Source organism: Quercus suber, unplaced genomic scaffold, assembly GCF_002906115.3.
Source record: "Quercus suber isolate HL8 unplaced genomic scaffold, Cork oak 2.0 scaffold_161, whole genome shotgun sequence".
NCBI classification, from domain to species: Eukaryota; Viridiplantae; Streptophyta; class Magnoliopsida; order Fagales; family Fagaceae; genus Quercus; species Quercus suber.
In genome coordinates, this window is record NW_027069622.1 from 795,438 (window position 1) to 819,382 (window position 23,945).

Below are 23,945 nucleotides of genomic sequence, written 5' to 3' on the forward strand. Positions count from 1 at the left end.
TATTTGTTAACAAATATTTCATTTCTTCACTTAATATTATTATTTAGAGACAATTATTTTTCTTCACTAGATTTCATCACTATAATCCACGTTTGTTGCAGTGACACATATTATGTCGAATGAGTCTTATAAAAATTAACTATAAGTGCTGCACGTGAGGGCTTTAAACACATGTGAGACACCTGGAGGGCACAAGTCTTCAGTAGGAATTAATAAGTGCAGTCACAAGGAAGTGGATGATCGAGACTAAGACAATACTTGATTGTTTGTGTGATGCTGAAACAAAAATTTTGATAGGACTTTGATGTAGAATTGAAGAGTCTAAATATTGATGGGATTTCCATGGATTTAGACCTTCAATTTGGACTTTGATGATAGTAGTGAAAGCCGTGGCAAAGTTGATGAGAAATAGAGATGGTAACTTTGATAACATGCTAAAATAGAAAGAATAAAAATAAAATGATGTAGAGAGAGAAAGCAGATGCAAGGGAAATAATGTAGATTGACTTGATAAGCACTTAATGGTTTTATCTTTTCTATTTTGAGTTGTATATAATAAATTTTTTTTTTTTTTTGAATTGATAACAATGAATCTAGTTAATACCGGGTACATATAAGATAATAAAAATACTGTAGGTTTATATGGTATAATGAGAAATGTTAACTGATACCTTAAGGACATTGAATTATGAAATATTTTTATAAATATTTTATGAGAAAATGATAAAACGATTAATTTTTTTGACAATTTTTTATATTTCCCATGAAAGTAGTGTCAAATATTTTCTAATATGGTTTTATATTTCTCATGAAAATAATGTCAAATCTTTTCTAATATGGTTTATTAACAATTACTTTAAGGGCATCCGTTAATGTGACCTTAGCATAATAACCCTTTAATCATGGTAGACTATGATATTAGAAAACAACAGTAGTCTATGGTATTATTATTCTTTTAAATCTTGATTTATGTTATTTATAAAGAAAAATTTTGTATATAATATTTAAAATATCCTAACATTTAAAAAAAAAAAAACTGTTAGAAGTGTAAAGTTGTGGTTTTCAATTCTTATATGTTGACATTAATTCTGTGTCAAATTTGATTGTAATTCATTCAACCATTTACCTGTGTTTTTCGGAATTAAATATAATGGGTATAGTGTTTAATTTGGTGAAGAACTATGAAGAATAAGGATTTTGCGTTTGGCTCACGACTGCTGCACCCCACAAAAAGCCATGTGAGGAGCACAAGTTGAAAGTTCAAACGACTCAAGTGTCAGAGGCATCTCACGACTTGGCTGACTCACGACTTACTCTCGAAAGGCCACTAACAGCTTTTTTATTATGTTTCCTTTCTTTCTTTACCCACACTATAAAAGTCCATATTGCCTACAAAATTGTAAAAAAAAGTTTTAGAGAGAAAACCCTAGAAACACATTAGAGAGTAAGAAATTGCAAACCAAAAATCATCCATACATTTCTCTTAGTTTTCTTTACTTTCATCCCTCTCAATTTCCTTATCCTATTAGAGTAACTTAGTCCAAACACAATCCACACAAATTTAGAAGGTAGAGAGTTGATTTGGAGCATTTAGGAAGCACTGGATTCATGCCAATCTTTGGTAGAAGCAATTGGTAATGATTGCGGGATCCAAGAAGCTAGCAAAGACAAGACTCAGTGAAGCCCATTAGAAGCTAGAGTTTGAAGGACTTAAGTACAGTGGGTAAACTAGGCTTAGAGGGTCTATTTATATTCATATACTCCAACTGATTTGCTAGTATTTCATTTCGTCTTGTCAGACCACGGGGAGGTTTTCTTGCCGGATTTTTCATTTTCCTCTTCTATAACATATCACGTTATTATCTTGTATTTGCTCATCTCTTCCCATACTACTTTTACTTTAATTTACTTAATTGTCAATTATGTTTATCCATGCACTAGTTAGTAGTTTTGGTTGATTATCCATTTATTACTCTTATTTTGCATTGTTTAGAGTAAATTGAAAGCTATCTAATCGTAATTTAAAATTTGGGAGTCTAAACTCATTTTAGTATTTACACTAGTGAGCTTTCAGGGGAAAATATATATATATATATATATATTAACGAAAATCAGCAAAACATAATGGCTTTTGTTACTGGGAAAAACCTAACCATTTTCGTTGAAAAACCAAGAAATGAAGACTTCTGTAATTCTATTGGATCATCAATTCTATATATATATATATATGGCTGCGTCCTCTGTATGGTATAGACTTCCAGGCAATTCCTTCACACGAGATTGAGCTGCAAAAAGCATGCGAATAAAATAAGCAAATTAAGCAGAAGATTTAAATTTGCATGGTCCCCGAATTTGATCTCAAAGCCATATGGTCAACGTTGTTCGAATGCATCGATTGGACAGTGACGTGAGGGCCTAACAATGGCACGTATGCTTAGCAGAATAACCATTATTCACGGCTACATGATCTCTAAGAAACTGTGGATCTGAGTCTGATAGATACTTTCAGGTCCTCACACAGAAACTTTTTGAATGAGTAAACGTAAGAAGAAAGAGATCAGTAGGCATTATTACAAGCAAAGCGCGCGAGAAGCTTCCTTGAATCATTTGAGTCAAAAGAGACCACCACTACTTTAAATGTAAAAAGCTAATCACTACCACCAGGCTTTCTTAATTCAAGTCTTTACATCATTACATTCCATTTCCAACGTTACTATTTTTATTTTTATTTTAATTTTTTAATTTCTTGGTGTCTAGACTTTTCGAGTATTTGGCTATTTTTCAAATATGTGTAAAGTACATAAATAATAAGTTATTTAAAACACAGCTTGTATCTAGTGTATTAGTGCACTAGACATGTTCAGATAAAAAACGAATTTACATCTTAACTTGTCTAGTGTATTAATGCACTGGATACCGTTCTAACCAAATTTTTTATAAGTGGCTACGAGATGCACTCAAGATCTTATCATGATTTAAGAATCACTTGACCAGATTGTCAAAAAAAAAAAAAAAAAAAAAACGAATCACTAGACCAATTCTATCTGTTATTACCTTGGAATTCATAACCATAATAAAGGTTAAGTTTCATGGGGATTTTTTTTTTTTTTTTTTTTTTTGGGTCTTAGACAAGTATGTTTTTATGTGAGGTGCCCTAAATGAAAAAATGGATTTTTTTTTTAAATATTATTATTATTTTAGTTAAAAAGAGAATATATTATAAAATAGTATAAAGATACGGTCTTACACATGAGCATTTCAAGGTACGTACATGCAGGTTTATAAAGAGTGAAGCTAGCATTGACTATTTGAAAGCGACTCAAACACATTTTTTCTCTGTATTTTATTGTTCTTCTCGCTCCATCTTCATTAAATGCCAGTGGTACAGTGTTATAGGCCTTAATCCAAGGCCCCTCATCCATTGTTTTTTTTTTTTTTGACTTCGAACCAACCACACTTTTTGGCTATGCTGCAGTTTCAACTACTCTCTGCTTTGCTTTTCTATGCTTTACCATAATGTCATAAATACCATAATTACTTTCTCGTCTTCTTCTCCGAATCTCCACCCAGTCTACCACTATATACAAGTATTCATTATATCTTTGTTTTTATCCACCATATCTAGCTTATACAAACTTTTATAATAATTGCAATGTACATCTTAGCAGATCTTCACATTTCTCTTCTGTTCTGGCCTGAACTAGATTCATTGCTTTGCGTAACTGCGTACCATTTTTTTTTTTTTTTTGGTAAACGTAACTGCGTACAATTACTACCATATATGTCCCACTTGACGCTACCTAAAAAAAAGGGTATTTCCCTTTTGATACATACGACATCTTTTGTCATATAATATTTTGTCTATTAAAAACTGTGACTTTCCATACACAATATCTTTATATTTTTACCAGTTTTTTTTTTTTTTTTTTAAATCTTTGAGCTTTTTCTTTCATATCACAGTATCAGGTACGAATAATACCATTTCAATGAAAATTTTGCCATGCTACTTTTTTTTTTTTAATGTTTTTAAGAAGTAAGAACCAATGTCCCACTTGTGATGTCAAAAAACTAATTCATACTATCCAATTTTTTTTTTTTTTGAATTGATATTATCTAAATATAAAAGAAAGGAACAAGAACAAGAACAAAACAAATAGGTTAATTTCCATTTTGGGCAGTGTGTTAAACCACACTAATGCTTCATTCTTTTCTAGCATTTTTATTTATTTATAAATTGTTACGAAAAGTGAGGGAATGGAGATTTGAATATTGATTTTCCATAAAGGAGATCAATAATTAGCACAGAATTAAAAAAATTCTTGACTTCTTTTTATTTATCTTTTCTATAGCATTAGGATATGCATATGTATGACAAGTAATCTCGGAAACAATGTTAGAAATACTAATATATAATACAATTTTCTAAAGGCCAAAATAGCCAAATAACACTGTTTTTTAAAATATTTTGCAATTTATCACTGTTTCTGAAATATGTAAGGATCTATCACTAAATGGAAACTTGAGTTTTCCATGGTACTCGAGTTCTATAAAAAAATAGCACGGAAATTTTGAAGGCTATTTTTTCAAAGAATTCGAGTTTCACAAACCTAAGTTTCAAAAAAATAGTAGATTGCTAAATATTTCACAAAGAGTGAGAGATCCATACATATTTTCTCAAACAGTAGTATATGACCATTTTGGCCATTTGCCATTTCAAGTTTGCCAAAAAGGTTACTGCATATGAGTGCAATCAAAAGGGTTAGAGAGTTATTATGGTTATGTCAAATAAGATATAGCAGATTCATTGGCTGTTGGCTGATCCCCTTATCTTTTTTACTAAATAAAAAATGTGAGACCTATGTTGGAAGTTTGGTGAAACATATATAGATGAATTGAAAGATGTAAAGAATAATTAGAAAATAAATAAAGGTGTAAAGAATAAAATAGAGGGGGTTGGAGCATGAGATTCACAATTTTTGTTAGAGCAATACCAGTCCAAGAGAGCCATCATCATGGCCATCATCACCATGACCACACTAACCATGTTATTTTTGGAAATCATTGAAACCCCCCTCCTCGCGTGCACGAAAAGAGAACTAGGAAAAGCCCCTTTATCTAATAAAAATATTTTTGCTGATGTTAAGCATGTTTCCAAACATTTTTTGGGGAAAAAACCAATAACATATTGTACAAGTACTTGTTTGTTACTAGTTGAATATGCTATTGACTTATCTACCAGCAAAAACCCTTCTAATAAAAAAATGACAAATGTTAACAAGCACTGCACTGGTGCTTGTTAAGGTTGTACTAAGGTGGATCACATTTAATAAAAAAAAATAGATAAACAAAAGAAAAAGATATAAAACTAATCCTGCAAGTTATTTTCATTTTTTTTTGTTCTTTCTATAAAGTTGGCCCCACATTGAAAAAATGACATAAAGCTGTAAAAAAGACAAAAAAAAAAAAAAAAACTGTACAAAAAAAGTCAAAAAGTTGTTAATGGGCACCGTAAGATATATAATGTGCATCAATTTTGGGCATCATATTCATATACATGGTCTTTTATTATTGTTTTTTAAGATATAGTACAATTTCAACTTATGATGTTGTTTGTTCTATGATGATTATTATTTATCGTTAGATCGAAACATTAATCGGTTTTTGGCGTAAACAAGGTTCGAACCCCAAATCAAACAAAAAATTTTATCAGTAAGTTAATTGAAATCCATATATATCTTAGAACATTTGAATCGTCTCGTGCAAAAAATTCATGTGTATTTTAATATAAGAACCTATTTTTATTTACTTTTATGTACACAACCAATTTTCAAAAACACATATATCAGATTATATATTTTACACTATATTTCATCAAAAAAAAATTATCAATTTGTTATTACCCTCTCAGATCATCTCTCACTCTCTCTCTTTGTTTATATTAGTAAAGAAGTATCAATAAAAAATAGATTTGCATGTGAATAGTGATCATGCATATTTACATGATTACTGAAACTAGCATCTTATTTTACACAAGTTAATACAGATTGAAGTGAATGATTTTTGGAGTTGATGTGCAAAATTTACCCCTTATACTATTATGCATGGACTAAAGTAAGTACTCTTAGAACTAATAAAGGAAAAGTTAGTTTGTAATACGTAATAGTAAATAAGGATAAAATAGGAGAAAAATGAAAAATATTTGTTACACAAACAAAAAATTTTGGGTGCAGGTTTCTCTAAAAATCGTCATGTTTAATAGGACAATAATTGGAAGCCGCAAAATGAAAAAAGAATCTCAAATAGAAATCATACAAGTAGCAAACGTGATATCGTGGTCAATATAAACTTTTTGTTTTGTTTTAAAGTGTAATGAAAACAACTCTTGTTAAAACCTTATCCAAGCAGAACAGATAAAGGAACAAATTGGAAAATAGAAGAAAACCAAAACCTGAGGAATAGAATAAAGCCAATAATCGAGGGAAAAGGCAGTCAAAGTCTAGTGTTTGAATACAAGAGGAATTAATGCAGGATTAAAGGGGCTGATTCAAGAAAGCCATGTGACTCCATTGGAGAGAAACTTGGTTCTTACCAAATTACCCCTTCAAAAATATCATAAATTTTATTTTTTAATTTTTTAAGAATCAAATATCATAGAATAGCTTATCAAAAAAAATATATATATATATATATATATCATAGAATTGAATTTATGTCACATGATATGAGCATTCCCCTATTTATAGTAAATAGATACACTCAATACTGACCTAATATCCTTAGGGAAGTAGACCCCTCCCAAAAAAACAAATGGACAATAATTATTAGCTGGGTGTATGCGGCTAAAGGGTTTTTTATTTTTATTTTTTTAATTATTTATTTATTACATGGGTTGTCTCTTGACTTTAAATGTGCCTCAACTACGTTGAAGATGAGTATTCTTTTTTATTTACTAACTTTGCGACTTAACTTTTTGTGATCTTTCACCCACTTATTGACTTATTGTACTCTCTGATTTCTAAATAATAATAAATAAAAAAACACTTATTGTACTCTCAATTAATTGATTAACAAAAATAAATATGCTTATTTTCCCCCTTTTACCCATGAGCTGATTAGCCTTACATGATTAAGTAATGAAAATGATGTCGTTTCTCCAAAAAAAAAAAAAAGTAATGAAAATGATGTTAGTTAAGTTTTGAAGAATGACAATAAAATCAATTGATTAAGTATATTTTCATTAAGAAATTTGGATTCAAATCCCAAATAGGTATAAAAAGAAATCAGTTAATATACTAGCTACCTTGATAGCAAAGAGTAATTATTGTACAACTAATATTATAAATTATAAATTATATCATATCTCTACAGGAAAAAAGTATTAAAGTTCACATATTTTATCCACTCTTCGATTAATTAATTAATTAACAAAAAAATATTTTAAATTACAAATTGCACCTTTTCGTCAATCTCTATTAGAATTGTACCGTTAATTCTCAATGTTGCTCAATACAAAATTAAATTATTTTGAGGTGCATGATCCTTAATAGCTCAATTTTGACAAAAGCTAATAACATGATAGAATTGAATTAAATTAAAAGTTAAAAGTACGGAATTGAATTTTAACCAAAGTTAAAAGGTCTTATTGGTAATTGAACCAAGAAATTATGGCTTGTCCTATTAAGCAAGTTAGTAATGGGTGCTCCTATCATTATTATTGAGAGATATCATTCGTCACTCTCTCTCTCTCTCTCTCTCTCTCTTCTATTTAATCCATCCTGAATAACACACAGTCACACACACTCACTACTTCTATCACACACACACAACTAGGAAGAAAGACATCTTTCTTTCTTTCTTTCGTTGCTTTTATTCTTCTTCTTCTTTGTTAAAGCCATGGTCATGGCGAAAAGGCAGATCTTTGTAGTTTCCATGGTCTTAGTTTTGCTTGTTGCACTGGTTTGTGCAAGTCATGTTACTATAAACGAAGAAGAAGAAGAAGCTGACAGGATATTGCAACTTCCTGGGCAGCCTAAGGTCTCTTTCCAGCAGTACTCAGGCTATGTCACTGTAAATCATGTTGCTGGTAGAGCCCTCTTTTACTGGCTCACTGAGGCTGACCATAACCCCTTGTCAAAACCCTTGGTAATTTGGCTTAATGGAGGTTAGACTCTCTCTCTCTCTCTCTCTCACTCTCAGCAAGTACATAAATATGTGTGTAAGTTCGTGTGTTTTATTATTTTTAACTGTTTATGTAAAATGCATGCAAGTATAAACGAAGAGTCTGGTTTTGTTATTGGTTATGATAAAAAAATTTATGTCACTTGTACTATACTCTTTAGATGGTTTAGAGAAGAAATCAGAAGCTGTTTAGTGTCACTGTTATATTGCCTTTAGTGATATGATTCTCCATTGTTCCTTCTTTGTTAGTCTTTGCTCAAATGTGTTTCACATAATATATATGTGCTAGAAACCACTTATTTCTCACGTTGCCGACATAATAATAAGCTATGCAGAAAAATTCTTTTAGTTGGGCTTCATTATGTTTCTATAAAAAAAATTAAAAATTTTGCTAGGAAATACTATTGTTTACATTTGGAGGGTCACCTTTTTCCTTTTCTTTATAAAAAAAAAAAAAATTATTATCTTTTGGTGGACAAGAAACCCCTTGAGTCGTAGGACAAGAGACCCTTTTTGTATTATGTGTAGTGACGGATAATTTTAATTTGCTATAGGTATCTTTGATTTTTAGAGTAAAATTCGAATGGACAAGTACTGAAAAATAAAGAGAGCCCACATCAATGGCCTACCAATGGCTAGGAATGGTGACCTGACTACTGCCATTCAAACCTATACACGGCCTATCTTCCAAGTTTCCAATACATAATTAAGCCAAAGAAACCCATTACACTAAAATCCAAACAAAAACGTAAGGTCTCTCTCTCATCAGTAATTATCTTATGCATCTTTTATATATATATATATATATACATGCATCATATTCTTTATATAATGTGTATAGTGTCTATAGACTATAGACCCCACAGTAAAGAGATGAATATATTTAGATGCATATAAGATAACCATCTCTCTCGTAACTGGTATGGAAGTGAACAGAACCATTCAATGCTTGAAAACAACCAAAAACGGACCTCATTAATTGTCACAAACGCTGCACAGTTCTGTATTGGTGCACCATCAATAATGCATAGCTAAAATTAGCAGAACTTGAAGTCTTCTATAGCTACAGCCCCCACTAAACTAAAGTAGCAAAACCCAAGATGATTACATTAACGAAGTATAAATGTTAAAAATACTACGAAAAAGTTAACGGTTACTTTAAAGGTATTTGTTTAAAAACTATTTATTGACACCGCGAATTCTTGGCATGATAGTCATTCTATAAGTATAAGTACTTGTAGAGGGTGAGGGGTAAAGAACGAAGTTCAAGTAACTAGGAATGAGATTTACACATATACTTAGATTATGTTAGAATATAATTTCTATCTTGTATAAAATAAAATAATAAAAAAAAACTATTTATTGAAGTTTTTTATGGCAAAGGAAAAAAGTAATTTTTTTTACAATTTTTATATTTTTTTTAGAGTAATGTTACAGATACAAACTATTTTACAACATTTTTACAAATAACTGATGTAGTTTTAGTAATTTTCAAATAATTATTGGTAAACATAAATGTGATGCTAATAGTGAACCCATATTACTAATAAGAATTTGTCACATCAATAATTTGTAAAGATGTTGTAAAATAGTTTATGACTGTAGGATTATTCTTTTTTTAATGAAAATGGTATTAAAACTTTCTTAAAATGATCTATTGACAAATACTTTAAGTGCACCCATTAGCAGGACCTAAAATACGTAAGTCAGTTTAAATATGTAGCTTTTTATTTATTTTTATTTATTTATTTATTTATTTTCAGTTCAAAGATATCTATTCAATTTTAGCTCCACTAGTTCAACTTACAATGAAAAAATATCCAAACGAGTTGTTGTTTTCATATAACAGTCTAATGGGTCTCAAAGAGAATCTCGCATATTTGTTTTTTGATCTCGAGAATCTTGCATATTTGACCATATAATGATATACCTGATGAATTTATCATTTATATGATCATGATTTCATCTATTTTCTCCATTAATTCTCTATCCCAGAAAAATAAATAAATCATTTTCATGATTTTCTATTATGAAAAATTCTAAAATTACTACCAATGTAACTATTAAAGGTTTACAAATTGAGATAGCAACAATAAATGTGGATCATGTGATTGGTGTTACTTTAACAATTAGTAAATAAATACTTGATCTAAATTACATTTATGTAATTGGTATGTTGAAGAATTGGTTTATAAAACTTATGTAATAAAATTTGTCCGTATTTTGTGGCTAACATTATTTTTCTCTATTGATGCTTGTTTTGTGATTAGGCCCTGGTTGCTCATCTGTGGCATACGGTGCATCAGAAGAAATAGGCCCATTTAGAATAAACAAGACAGCCTCAGGATTGTACTACAACAAGTTCTCATGGAACACTGTGGCCAACCTCTTGTTCTTGGAAGCTCCAGCAGGAGTTGGCTTCTCTTATAGCAACCAGTCATCCGATCTTTTCAACTCCGGCGATCGTCGCACTGGTGGGACCCCACAACCTCTCATTTTGAATCATTAATTATTAGCACTTTGTTGTTTTCGAAAGAATGGATGCTCATGATTGATTGGTAGGCCATATTTAAGAGACTAGAAGCACTCAATTATAAGGTCGTAGTCTTGGACGACTGGCTAAAAATAAACCATTGACTAACTGTAGTAATTTAATTATAATTTCAAGATTAAGATCACCCAGTTAAAAAAGGATGAGACTTGATGTAAAGCATGCATAATTGCCATCTTGATGGATTTGATGGATCTTTGGTCCGCGCTTATGACATGTGTTCCACCTATTTGTACAATCAAATAGTACCTATAGATTTGGTGTGGACGTTCTAGAGATATATATATATATATATTTTAAAGTCTATGAAAAGATTACGGAGATTATAATAAGACGTCTCTTCTTTGAAAATTGTTACAATGACAGGAGAAAGAAAGGAATTTGAGTCCTAGTTGTTCTTAAGAATATGAATCAACCTCATAAATTATAATTGTCTATTTAGATTGAGGTCTATTTAGATTGAGGGAGAGAGGGAGAGTAGAGAGAAGAGTAGAGATGGCAGGAAATAAGCTTATATCTGGCTATCTCTACTCTCCCTCCCTTCCCCCTCAATCCAGGACCAAAGACTTGTTTCGTCACAAATGAATATATACACTTGAATCCTTGGAAGTATTTTCCCATGGAACACATCAAAATTTTGGAATAATCTAAGATAGATCAATCAAAATTTGAGATTGAAAATTTGCTTTCATGCATAATAAAACGGTTCTAATTTGATAATTTCTGATTAGCATTATTTTTTTTCTAGTTCAAAGTTTGAAGTATTATTCAATGTATAGTGCACATGTAATTAATCTAATGAGGGGGTTATTATTTAGCTAAGGATTCTCTGGAATTCCTATTACGATGGTTGGATCGTTTCCCCCGTTACAAGCAAAGAGAAGTCTATATCACAGGCGAGAGCTATGCAGGACACTACGTTCCTCAGCTGGCCAAAGAAATTATGATGTATAATAAACATTCCAAGCATCCCATAAATCTCAAAGGAATAATGGTATACTCTTCAATCTCTCATGTCTATTTCTATTTCCATATTTGCATGACTTTAATTTGTAACCTTATATCCTTAGCTTAAGTACTAAAAGCTGTCTTTGTTTTATGTATTTCTTAGGCCCAAAACAAACAATTTAGTATCCAGAGTACATAGATGTTTTATATATCTAATTGTTAATTTTAATGAAGCACAAAAATATATAATTATACTAGCTACTAATTAAATTAAATGCAGGTTGGCAATGCAGTCACAGACAACTACTACGATAACCTAGGGACAGTGACATACTGGTGGAGCCATGCCATGATCTCCGATAAAACATACAGGCAGCTCATCAACACATGTGATTTTACGCATCAAAAGGAATCGAATGAATGTGATTCGGTGTATAGTTATGCCATGGATCAAGAATTTGGTAACATTGATCAATATAACATCTATGCACCCCCTTGCAACAAATCTGATGGTAGCAAAGCCACCCGCCAGACTATGCGGTTGCCTCACAGACCCCATCAGGTATATCATACAAATTACAATAGTAATCAATGGTATTTATAATCTAATAATAATACTATAATGACAATGATAATAGTTTTATGTTCCTATTTCTCCTTGTTTCCTTTGTTTCTTCAAGGAAATTTGACAATACTTGTGTTAATAAATTTGTTATCATCCTATAAGAAGACTCTTTTTTTGATGGATTTTCCAGACTTTTCGGCAAATGTCCGGGTATGATCCTTGTACGGAAAAATATGCTGAGATTTACTACAATAGGCCAGATGTGCAGAAAGCACTCCATGCCAACATAACTAAAATTCCTTATAAGTGGACTGCTTGCAGGTGAGTCAACAACACTACATTATCATGCTTAAGTACTCTACAACCAAATTCAAAATAGGCCTCTGCTTTCCCTTTCTAGCTAGTGTTACATAAACTGTATTTCATTTGATGCAGTGAGGTTTTGAATCGAAATTGGAAGGACACAGATGTATCCATTCTTCCAATTTACAGGGAAATGATAGCTGGTGGTTTGAGAATTTGGGTTTTTAGGTTGGCCTTGTTATATTTGATTAACTTGCTACCACAACAATTTGATCTCTCCCAATATAATATTTGTACTTAGATATTCATTTTAGAAATATAACTGCTATTCTTGCTGGGGCTAATGCAGTGGTGATATCGACTCAGTAGTGCCAGTTACAGCCACTAGATATTCCCTTGCACAACTAAAATTAGAAACCAAAATTCCGTGGTATCCTTGGTATGTTAAGAAGCAGGTAAGTCAATTAATCCTTTCCTATCCTCAACTTTTGACTGACAAAATCATTATATTGTTATTGTTACTTCCGCATTAATGGTCTATAATACAAGCCTAAATGTCAAGAGTCTTGTAGTTCAGTGACATTGCTCTAAAGTTCACATCCCCCTCCCATTGTTGTAACTATCGAATTATCAAAAATGTATAAAACAAGTCTACCAAGCAAAATTAAGCCCTATTAAATATCCTTGGTCTTCTGTATGTAATTTGTGTTGGGTTTGGATTAGATTGAAAATTTTCCTCTGCCTACTACATTATGATTTAGAATGCCCTCATTTTCTCACATCCTCACATCCGAATAGGTCCCAATCTCAATTAGTATTAGGCTCTAACCAATGATCTACAACTTTAAGAGGGAATCCACAATTGTAACTCAAACCTTAACCATTTGACTAATTAATGAATATGTTATTGGTACTCATACTATACCAATCATGGTGCTATCATATGTGAAGGTTGGAGGCTGGACAGAGGTATATGAAGGGCTAACGTTTGCTACAGTGAGAGGGGCAGGCCATGAAGTACCACTTTTCAAGCCCAGGGCAGCACTTCTGCTATTCAAATCATTTATCAGAGGGGAGCCTCTTCCAAAGTCTTGAAAAAAGATGTCATACTTTTTAATTTTTTAAGAATTGTTACTGTTCAACTTCTTTGAATTGTTGTTATTGTAGAAAAGGAAAAGTAATTTTTAATTGTTAACAAACCAGTAAAGAGAGAGTTTGATTGTGTGATGTAAAAAAAAAAAAAAAAGTAATGGAAGAATTCAGGTTATATTTTCATTTGTCTGAATCCCTTTGAGTAGGTAAGACTAATCACTAATCTAAAGAACAATTGTAGGCCATCAATGTCAACCTGATCCTGCTTGATATCACTTCATGAATGTGTCTGTGTCATACGCATGGTTTCAATTGAGGTGGGCTAACATAATATTAGAGCATTTGCATTGGATTAGGAAATTTCTTTTATAGTTAAATTTCGCTTTAAACATACCTTTTTATTTTGTTAGGCCATTTCTGACAATTATTATTACTTTACTAGTATTAAACTCTCTTTTTTATACTATTTTATATAAATATTATTTATCTACTCTATGTTATTCAAACAAAAATTGGATGTCAAGATATCATTCAACGGATCTAATACCCCAGTGCCCAAATCAACCATCTCACCCCCAACTGCTAACTCTGCCCCACCCATACCCAAGCCCAAGATTGGCCACCCACCGAGATTGCCATCCAATGGCCTAGATTGGCCACCTTAATGCCTTTTCCACCTAAGTGTCCGCAATGGGCCAGTCCGGCCCACTTTTACTTAGACCATGGGCCTAGGGGGTTGTTGACCAGACAACTGATCAAGTTGAAAGGGAAAAGCCCAATCTATGGGCAATGCCCATTTGGTCTTTTGTGGTCTTTAGTGGGCTAGGCTATCGAGCTCAGCCAAATGGGTTTTTAATAGGCCTTTATTGGGCTTATAAATTTTAATTGAAAAACTATTATATTATATGTCATAAATCACAAATGATCGATTTGAATTATTAAAGATACTTTAAAAAATAAATAAAAAAATAAAAAACCTATTGATTAACTTTTATTGATAGAAACAAATAAGTACATTGATGTGTGTGTGTGTGTATATATTACAGCTAATTACATTGGTGGACTTGTTCATGTTGTGGACTATCTAGTATTCACTCAGGCCTCTCTAACTTCAACTGCTCAAATGCCTCCACTAATTCCACTTCTCGTATTGCTTCATGTCCTTTTGTATTTGCCAAGTTCCAATCCTATAGGCCTCACTTGAGAGGAGGGAATGGAATGGAATGGAAAGGAAAGGAATAAAATGAATAATTTTAGAATATTCTTCCATTATTTTGTTTTGGAGTTTTAATGAAGGGAATAAAAAGTCTATTCCCTTGTTTGGGAGTTTAAGTGAGAGTGAATGGAATGGGTAAAAGGGAATACTTATTCTTCTCTATTTCCTTAAAATCTCAAATTTTCATCCCCCAAAAATTGGGAGGAATGAGAGAGAATGAAATTAGATTTAATGATTTTTTTACTAGAACTCCCAAAATACCCTTATATATTCAACCATTTATTTTGAAATAGGGGTCTAATAGTAATGTTATAAAATGATTCCATTCAATTCCCTCTATGTTGCTCCCAAACAGAATTACTTACATTCAATTCATTTTCATTCCTTTATTTTAAAACATCTAATCAAGATTACTTAATTCCATTTCATTCCATTTTTTTTCATTCCTTTCCTTTACTTAAATACATTCCATTCTATTCCATTCATTTCCGTTCTCTTATGATCATTTCATTTCATTCCATTCCATTCCCTTATAAACTCCCAAGCGGAGCTTTAAGCACACGAATGCCTCAATAGTCTTGAGACTGAGACCACATCTTTTGTCATTTACAATTCTACCACCTGTAGAACAAGCTACTTTACAATACAGTGGAAACAAGTTTTGATCATAAATCACAGGTCATGACTCATGATAAGCAAAGGATACTTACTATGATGTGTTTTCCCCCGACCCAGTAAATCAAATGATTCTTTTTCGTTGGTATCAATTGTCAAATATAGGTTGATTTAAATAATATTGTAATGTAGTTAAGCCACTTTCTCTTCTTCTTTTAAACATGTGTTTTGGCAAACTAGCAGAGAAGCTTGTTGTGTTTTGGGAACCAATATTAGAATTTTCATATGCATTTCTATAATAATCAAATAATTGTGCTATAATGTTTTGGAATGACTGTATGGTCTCTTGAATTTTTTTCAACATTCATATATATTGTTTCTTAAAAAAACACTTGTAGGGACACAATTTTCAAACCAGGCCCCAAAATGTATGGGATCTTGACCCAGTGAGCCCAGTACAATGAATTTATAGAGAGTGGGTCAAAGAGCTAGGCTTTAGTGCATGGATAACAGTTAATATGGTGTTCATGATAATCAAACAGAGATGAACTGAGTTTATCAAGGAAAGTTTGTCCTCGGCACAATCAAATGGGCTTTGTTTTAGTAAATATCGGATGAGAATGATTACAAGAGTTTTTGAGATTGCTACAGTGCTTTTTCTCTCAATTGTCGGCCTCCCTTTCTCTAAGTTTCTACCCTTATTTATACTACATCTATTCCTTCACCTTTACCCAACACGTGGACAGTTGATGGTTTATCCTGATACTTGTCCCATCAGCCCCCTCTAAAAGTCTTCTGGGGTGGTTGTAAGGTTGCAATAATACTGTGCAAATGTTACTTCCTCATTAATGCGGCCAGGAAGTTAGCTGGGGTGCATTCAATGCAGTGACAGCAGCTTTTCCCAAGATATTTTGGGATTCTTCTGTCTTTTATTCCTGCAATGCTTATCCATATTTCCAGAACTTCATGGATCACACCTCTAGATGGCAAGCATCCTGTACAGATCTCGGCCTTGGCTAGCCGAGGACAAATTCATCCTCAGCAAAAACTCCTAGGCCATTATGTTCAATATTGTCTTCCTTATCCACTAGCATGGGTTTCCTTGATTATACTTACCCATCCTCGGACGGCCCCCTTATTCTCGACTTGGGCCTTAAGCCCAAAATCCATTTGTATGATCTGGCCCCATGACCCCACAACACTTAACTCTTGAAGTTCAAACAAAAGATAAAAAATAATAGCCATTCCAAAAATTAGAGACATATTTCCCCAATATTTGTCAAATTTTTGTCTCATTAGATCTAACACTTCATTAAATATACCAAAGCATGTCCATATAAAACTTCAAATATTAGAAAAATGTTAGTCAATTGAATTAAAACTCTTCACGATTGTTGGATATTATACGCCACAAAAAAAATATATCTTAATCATGGAAATTAAAAAATAAAATTTCTTACAACTCCTGCTAACTTCTAATCATTTTCTTCAATTTTTTCTAGAGGACACTTGAACTTTGAAAACGATGAGAATAATATAAATTTAAAACATATTTGTATTTTATTACTAAATATAAAAGGAGATAAGTGGCATTCCACCTATGAGGTACATCAATATCTTTTTCTCTTTCTTTTATATTATATACAACCTCTTGTATATAATTTATATCTTGCTTGAGAACTATTAATATTTTGGACTATTATCTTTTTTTTTTTTTTTTAACTAGAAAAAGATAAATAAGGTAAACCATCTTGCACAATTAAATTAGAAATCTTTGCACAACAACATAAATAAGAAAAAAAAAAAAAAAAACAACCTTGAAATAAATTTTTTTTTTTTTTTTGGCTAAATCGTACTTGAAATAATGTACCTCTTAAAGGTAAACATAATTTTTTTTTCCTTTAAAAAAGTATCCACCGTATCATTATTTGAGACATTATCAATTGTTATTGAAAATATTTTATCAATAATATCTCAACATTGAAGTTCCTCAAGCAATATTATATCCTGAGTGTGGAGATTTCAACATTTAAATGATATTATTCTTTTATTTAAAGTTTATTCCTGAATCAATATAATGAACAATTGAAGATAGAAAATCTAATTTACTTCTTAACGTCCATATGTCAGAAGTAAAACAAAATCTTCCACTATGTGCATGTAAAATTCTTTTTAATTTTCATTTTGAAGTTTAAAATTCTTCATAATATCTCTTTTGGTGGTAGATGAGGAAAAAAAAATCTTTATATTGTAAATTTAAACTGCATTGCACCATTTTGGTAAAATATTCATGTTTTTCAACAAATGTAAATTGGGGTGTAGGAGTAGGACCCTAACAATATAATCTAGTGTTCTATTACATGCACCTGCATCAAAGTAAATAAATGTAGTTAAATTACCTTTAATTAAAGCATCACCATTGTGGTGGTAAAATAGCTTTTTAGCTATTTTGCCACCTCAAACTTCAATTTAGGAGCATCCATATTAGTGGATGTAAAATTTTGCAAAATATATATATATATATATAAACCAATTTTGCACATTTTGCCCTAAAAATCTTCTATGTTAGTCTTTCTAAAACTGTGTATATTTACATATTTGCTACAGTAACTATTTATATATGCATGGTTACTGTAGATGTGTATCTTATTATTTTATTAATTTCACGTTCGCACCTTTTTTTTCTCTCTCTTCTTTGTGCACAACGAACTTAGTGATTTCTCCTCTCCTTATCTTCTTTTTCCTCAGATACACACAAACACACACACACACAAACACATCTACACAAACAAATCAACACAAAGATACACAAACACACCCATACACAAACAAACCCACACGGACAAACCAACAGAGAGACAGATTGGTGCTTGACTAGAATGATCGATGCTTGTGGATCAACGGGAATGGGTTTTGATGTTGGTGGCGGAGATGATGCTTGAGGCAGCTTAAGGGTCGAACACAAGTAGAGGAGATCTGACCGAGAGGGAATGGAGATTGGGTCTTGTTTGAGGAGTGAGAATGGGTCTTACTAGTTTTGCAGTGAAGGTGTTTGATGTTTATTCTCAATGAGTGTGGAAGAGAAGGAGTGAGAGAAAGTGAGGGGTTTGAGATGGTGGTGAAGGTGTCTATGGAGATCTGACCAAGAGGGTGTGGATTAGACCGAGAGGGAGAGGTGATTTGTGTTTAGAAATGGGTATAGAGATAGATATAGAGAGAGCAACAAATTAGAAAATATGGGTGGAGAGAGAGAGAGAGAGAGAGAGAGAGAGAGAGCGCGTATGTAAAGGTAGTTGAGAAAAATAATAAAAAAATTGAGAAAATTGATTATTTAAATAAAATAGATTGTAGAATAGATGGATTGATGTGGAGGATTTTGAGAAGTGGGTATGCAAAATAGAAAAAATAGGTTTTTAGTGTAAAATAGAAGGAAACTTTTGCACATACTAATGCTAATGCTCTATGAGTATTAGTATTGGTGGTGCTAGAAAGCTATATTACTATTTTTAACACCACCAAATACAAAAATAAGGCTATATTGGTGGAGCCAAAGCCAAATTTGGCTCCACAATTATAGTACACAGTTACTTTTGGCTATACACGTAGCTCAAAGGTATAATGAAATAATAATATTTTATTTGCCTCTTCAATTAAATAATGTTTCTTTTTCCTTTTTCTTCCGTACATCCTCTAGTTCAATCTTTAACCTCTCCCTTTTGTTTTTCTCTCTTCCTCCAGCTGACCCAAATCTTCTATAGAAGCTCACTCTCTCCCTTTTATTTTTTTCCCTCACTTTCTTCACTTGTCACCTACCCATCAAATTTGCCTAGTGCAGAATCATTAAATTTTGCCCAGCCACCAACCCATCAAAGCTTTATGCTTGGTCAAGGCAGACAATAAAACGACGCCATGATTGGCGACAGCGAAAATTTTGGGTTCATGGGTTTTGGATTGTTGGGTTTGTGGGCTTCCAATATGTTGTTTTTTGTTTTGTTTTTGCTGGTGTTTTTAGTTCTTCTTCGCATGGGTTTTTTGGTGTTTGATTTTTTTTTTTTGGGGTTTGGTTGTAATTGTGGGTTGTGGTTGAAATAGGGGCTTGGTGGCTTTGTTGGTGGTGATTTGGTAGTTGTAGTTGTGGTTGCCGTGGGCTGTGTTGGGTTTGGTTGTAACAGTGGGTTATGGTTGTGGCTGTGTTGGTGGTGGTTTGGTTTTTTTTTTTTTTCTTGCCGTGGTTTGTGGTTGCCACGTGGAGGTTGTTGCTGGTGGAGTGGTGGTGGAGGTGGATGTGGCAGGTTGAAAGGTTTTTGCGGTTGATTTTAAAAAAAAAAAAAGTTCTTTATATTATTTTAATCAAATAGTCAAAAATATAAATCCATTGATGTTAGGAGTATTGTAAGAGCATCCGTAATAGTGGTGCTATTTTTTTAGCTATTTGGCACTACAAAAAATTACTTTATCTATTTTACCTACTTACTTTACAAAACATCCAGCAGCAGTAGATCTATTTTAGCGTTCAACACAATAAAATAATATAAATATCACAATAAAATAATATATCCACTATAATAAACAACAATTGCAACCACCGCAACTACTACTGCTGCCACTATTGATGGCTACTCACTTTACAAAACATCTAACAGTAATAGATCTATTTTAGCTTTCAACACAATAAAATAATATACCCATTACAATAAATAACAATCGCAACCACCGCAACTGCTAGTGCTGCCACTATTGTTGCCAATGTCGTCGCTGCCGACTCTTCCACCATCACCGCCCCCACCGCCACAGTCACATGATAGCAAATAATCGTCTAGTGTTAACAAGTGATTTTTTTAACCCCAAATTATACTTATACATTTTTTTACTAAAATAATTTCTCAATCATCATGATAGCAAATAATCATCTAGTGTAACAATAATATTTTGTTTTAATCCCAAATTATATATATACAAATTTATCTTTTGACTAAAAAAAATTTTCAATCGTCATGATAGGTTTAGTTTCGTGTTAAAACATTATAGAAACCAACAAAGTAAAAGGGCCAACTTAAAAGTCACCTATCTAAAAGACGTAGCCTATAAAGAAGAAGAGCTGAATTAAATAAAGTGGTGGAAAAATGAGAATCATTATTTGTGAAATTGAAAAATTATACTGTTTTCTTTTATTTCCTAAGCAACCAACAAACAGAAAGTACTTATATTTAAAAAATTTAACAAATAACAAAGCAGCAATGAGCATTATAAATCACATCAGTTGTGGATTCGCAAAATTAGAATTTGAGGAAGCTGAAATTATAGTAGGCTTAGTTGTCACTTCATCAACCGAAGAAGTGAAACTCTTATCCAATTATAGAATTATCTTTTCTCAGGTACTAAACAGAGAAGTACAGATGAAGAGAACTAACCTAAAAATATGAAGCAAAATTGAAATCGGAAGGGGAGGGAGTGGGAGGACCACCGGTCTGGGAAGAGTGAGAGAGAAACCGGTTGGTAGAAAAAAATCAACAAACAAATAGTATTTTAGTTGGGTGGAGAATAAAAAAGTTTTTTTTTTTTTTTTTTTTTTTGCGCTCTCGGTTGCCGTACACAACTATATATATAACTGTGCTAGTAGCAAGATGGGTAAAAAAATATTATCTATACCTTCACTGCTACAACACTCTTTTTTATATATAGTGGTGCTAAAAATAGTTTTTTAGCTTTTTAGCACTACTATTACTAGTATTCTAAAGTAAAAAAGTAAAATAGATAAAGTGACTTTTTTTTTTAATAGATAAAGTGACTTTTGTTGGTGCTAAATAACCAAATTTTTACCTTCGCCAATGTGGATGCTCTAACATTGGTGGAGATTTGCCTTCTGGCTACAGTGAACTACCAAGACTAGTAGTTCTCTATAGCAAGAAGGTATAAAAAAAATTATTACTTTCTCACTTAGTTGGATTTGGTGGCGGAGAGGAAGTGACAAAAAAAATTAATTAAAAAATTAATAGTGTTTGACTGATAGTAAAAATAAGACCATTGATACAGGGAGTGTTGTGAAATTCTATGTTAAAATAGATAAACTAGTTTTTTAAGGTGTTAAATGCTAAAATTTTAACTCTATCGATATGAATGCTCTTATCTTTTCCTAACTATTCAAACTTAAGAGTACTAGCAATAGTGGTGCTAAAAAACTAAAAAGTTATTTTTAGCACCACTACATATAAGAAAGATTGTTGCAATAGTGGAGTTAAAGGTAAATTTTTGCATTCATTGCTACAGTACACAACTATATATGGTTGTGCACCGTAGCTGAGAATTAAAAAGAAAAATTCATTTTTTATTCTCCATCCGATTAAAATAATATTTGTTCGTTTGTTTGTTTGTTTGTTTGTTTTTTTTTTTTTTGTTTTTCTATTCTTTTATTCTCCAACCGTGCAAGCCTTAGACAAAACACTCTCAACTCTCTTAACTCCCTCAAACTCACTCTCTCAAACTCTCACCTCTCTGTCTCACTGCCGTTGGCCCAACTCGATCCTCAATGTCATTGGCCCACCGAAGCTCAACGTCACCAACCCACTAGCTGACCCACTTCGTCAAACTCCCGAGCCGACTCAAACCCTAAGCCGTCGATCCACGCCTCAGACCCACGCCTCTAATTTGTCGTTGATCCACTCCTCCAACCCATCTCGGCCTTTTCTAATGCTGTCAACTTTATCAAACTCTCACCTTTTTGTCCCACTGTCGCCACCGCCGATCCACGCCTCTGACCCAACTCGCCTTCAGGTGAGTTGTCTCTGTCTTCTTCATCTACATGCTTGGGATTTTTTATTTTGGTAATTGGAATGATAAATTTATAATATTTGTTGAATCTAATGATAAATCGTTGAGGATTAGAATGTATTAGGAATTTTCTGTTTGCAGGAATTTATGTTTTTTTTTTTAAATGTTAGTTTGGGAATTTTTTGTGTGCAGGGAAGGCTACAATTTTTTTTTTCTTTCTGTTTTTTCTTCTTGCTGATTTTCTGTATATTGATTCTAATTTATTTGCATAGTTCACTAATTTTGGCTCAATGGTAAGTAATTGCAAGCAAATAATATTGTGGGTTGAAATTTACTGTTAAAAAATATTGTCAGTTCTTAATTTAAATAGTCTCAACAAGGCATGAAATTTGATTTCAAATCTCCTATTGATTCTGTGTAATATAAAGAACCATTCAATTAAATTGATTGCCAGTGTTAATTATTAGATTTTTTCTTTCTTTCACATGGCATGTGGTTGTGGCTTTGGTTCCTTTTTAGTAATTGTAGGGACTCAACTTGGATTGGACCCAGAAAAATGATGGGTTTCTAGCCCAACAAGCCCGAACAATAAATTTTTAGAGCGTGGGTGCAAGAACTAGTTCTACGTGGTAGAAAAGGTCACGATTACAGTGTAGGCAAAGACATTTCAAGCTAATTGTTTGATAAGAAATCTCCTCGGCTAGATTTCAGGGGGTATCTTTCTAAGTCTCCTCTTCCTTCTCTCTTTTTCTTCCTTTTTCCTTTTTTTTTCAAAAAAAATCCTCCCTAATGTCACCCACTTTCTTCTTATATACTCGTTCCTCACTCCATTTTCACCGTACACGTGTAGGCTTCGTTCTTATGACTCCTTCCAGTCCTATCCAACACCTCCTGGGACTTTCACTTAGTGGCCATAAGGCTGCTTAATTACTGTTCAGGTATCACCTCTACATTAATGCGGCCAGTGAATTAGTTGGCAAGCATTTAATGTAGAGGTGGCAGCTCCAGAAGATATTTGTTATCTCCCCCGGTTCTGCCCTTATTCTACGTTCACCATTCAGTTCTAATGTAACTTTGTGGGGTGTCTTGAATAATCGGATAGTTATATCTACCTCAGACCATGGTATCCGAGATGAGACTTATCCTCAGATACGATTTGGGCCACTGCTTATAACCTCCATCCCTCTTTCTTAGACTAGTCCCATGATACACTTCTTTAATCATCCTCGGACAAGCGAATGTCCTTGGATTGGGCCGTTGGGCCCCAAGCCCATATCTTATGGTTCCTGTATCCTTTTAGATAACTGGCCCCATAATAGCTCTTCAAAATCTCGTTTTTTGTCATCTCGAAAAAAAGGAGATTTTGATATCCTTCCCACATTTCTTTTGTGAACTTTTTTAACCTTCAGAGTGTCTTTCTATCTGCCCAAGGCACCCTCCTGACGCTTCGATGCGAGGAACACGCCATCATTAAATGATGGCGGCTTCTCTGTCCCCTACGTTCAACGGCAAGATGGGAATCCGACGGTGGAAGGCTCTCAATATTTATGAGTGGGATTTTTCCCGCTTATAATTTCTACACCACTATAAAGAGCTTTTCAAATCAACTCTCTTTTCAGTTACACAATTCACACCGTCTCAGTGCATATTCATTGCACTTGCCCCTCTCTCTTTCATCATTCCACGACCTCATAAATACTAAGAGTCTG

The 23,945-nt window shown here is 32.7% G+C and overlaps 1 protein-coding gene across 1 annotated transcript; it reads left to right on the forward strand.

Annotated features, from left to right (window-relative positions):
* Positions 1-7,769: 7,769 nt before the first annotated feature.
* LOC112012996 (serine carboxypeptidase-like 25) lies at positions 7,770-13,820 on the forward strand. The gene is made up of 8 exons (XM_024045375.2): positions 7,770-8,161; positions 10,449-10,652; positions 11,548-11,723; positions 11,958-12,239; positions 12,433-12,563; positions 12,678-12,773; positions 12,895-13,000; positions 13,497-13,820. Exons 1-8 carry the CDS (start codon positions 7,894-7,896, stop codon positions 13,638-13,640), a joined length of 1,407 nt encoding a protein of 468 aa, XP_023901143.1. The 5' UTR covers positions 7,770-7,893; the 3' UTR covers positions 13,641-13,820.
* The last annotated feature ends 10,125 nt before the right edge of the window (positions 13,821-23,945 follow it).

Bases quoted from the DNA above. Each gene is read 5' to 3' on its own strand.
- LOC112012996 (XM_024045375.2), top strand. From the start codon at position 7,894: ATGGTCATGGCGAAAAGGCAGATCTTTGTAGTTTCCATGGTCTTAGTT. The intron at 10,653-11,547 runs GTGGGACCCCAC...GTTATTATTTAG, and splicing joins CTCCGGCGATCGTCGCACTG to CTAAGGATTCTCTGGAATTC. The intron at 12,774-12,894 runs GTTGGCCTTGTT...GGGCTAATGCAG, and splicing joins TTGAGAATTTGGGTTTTTAG to TGGTGATATCGACTCAGTAG.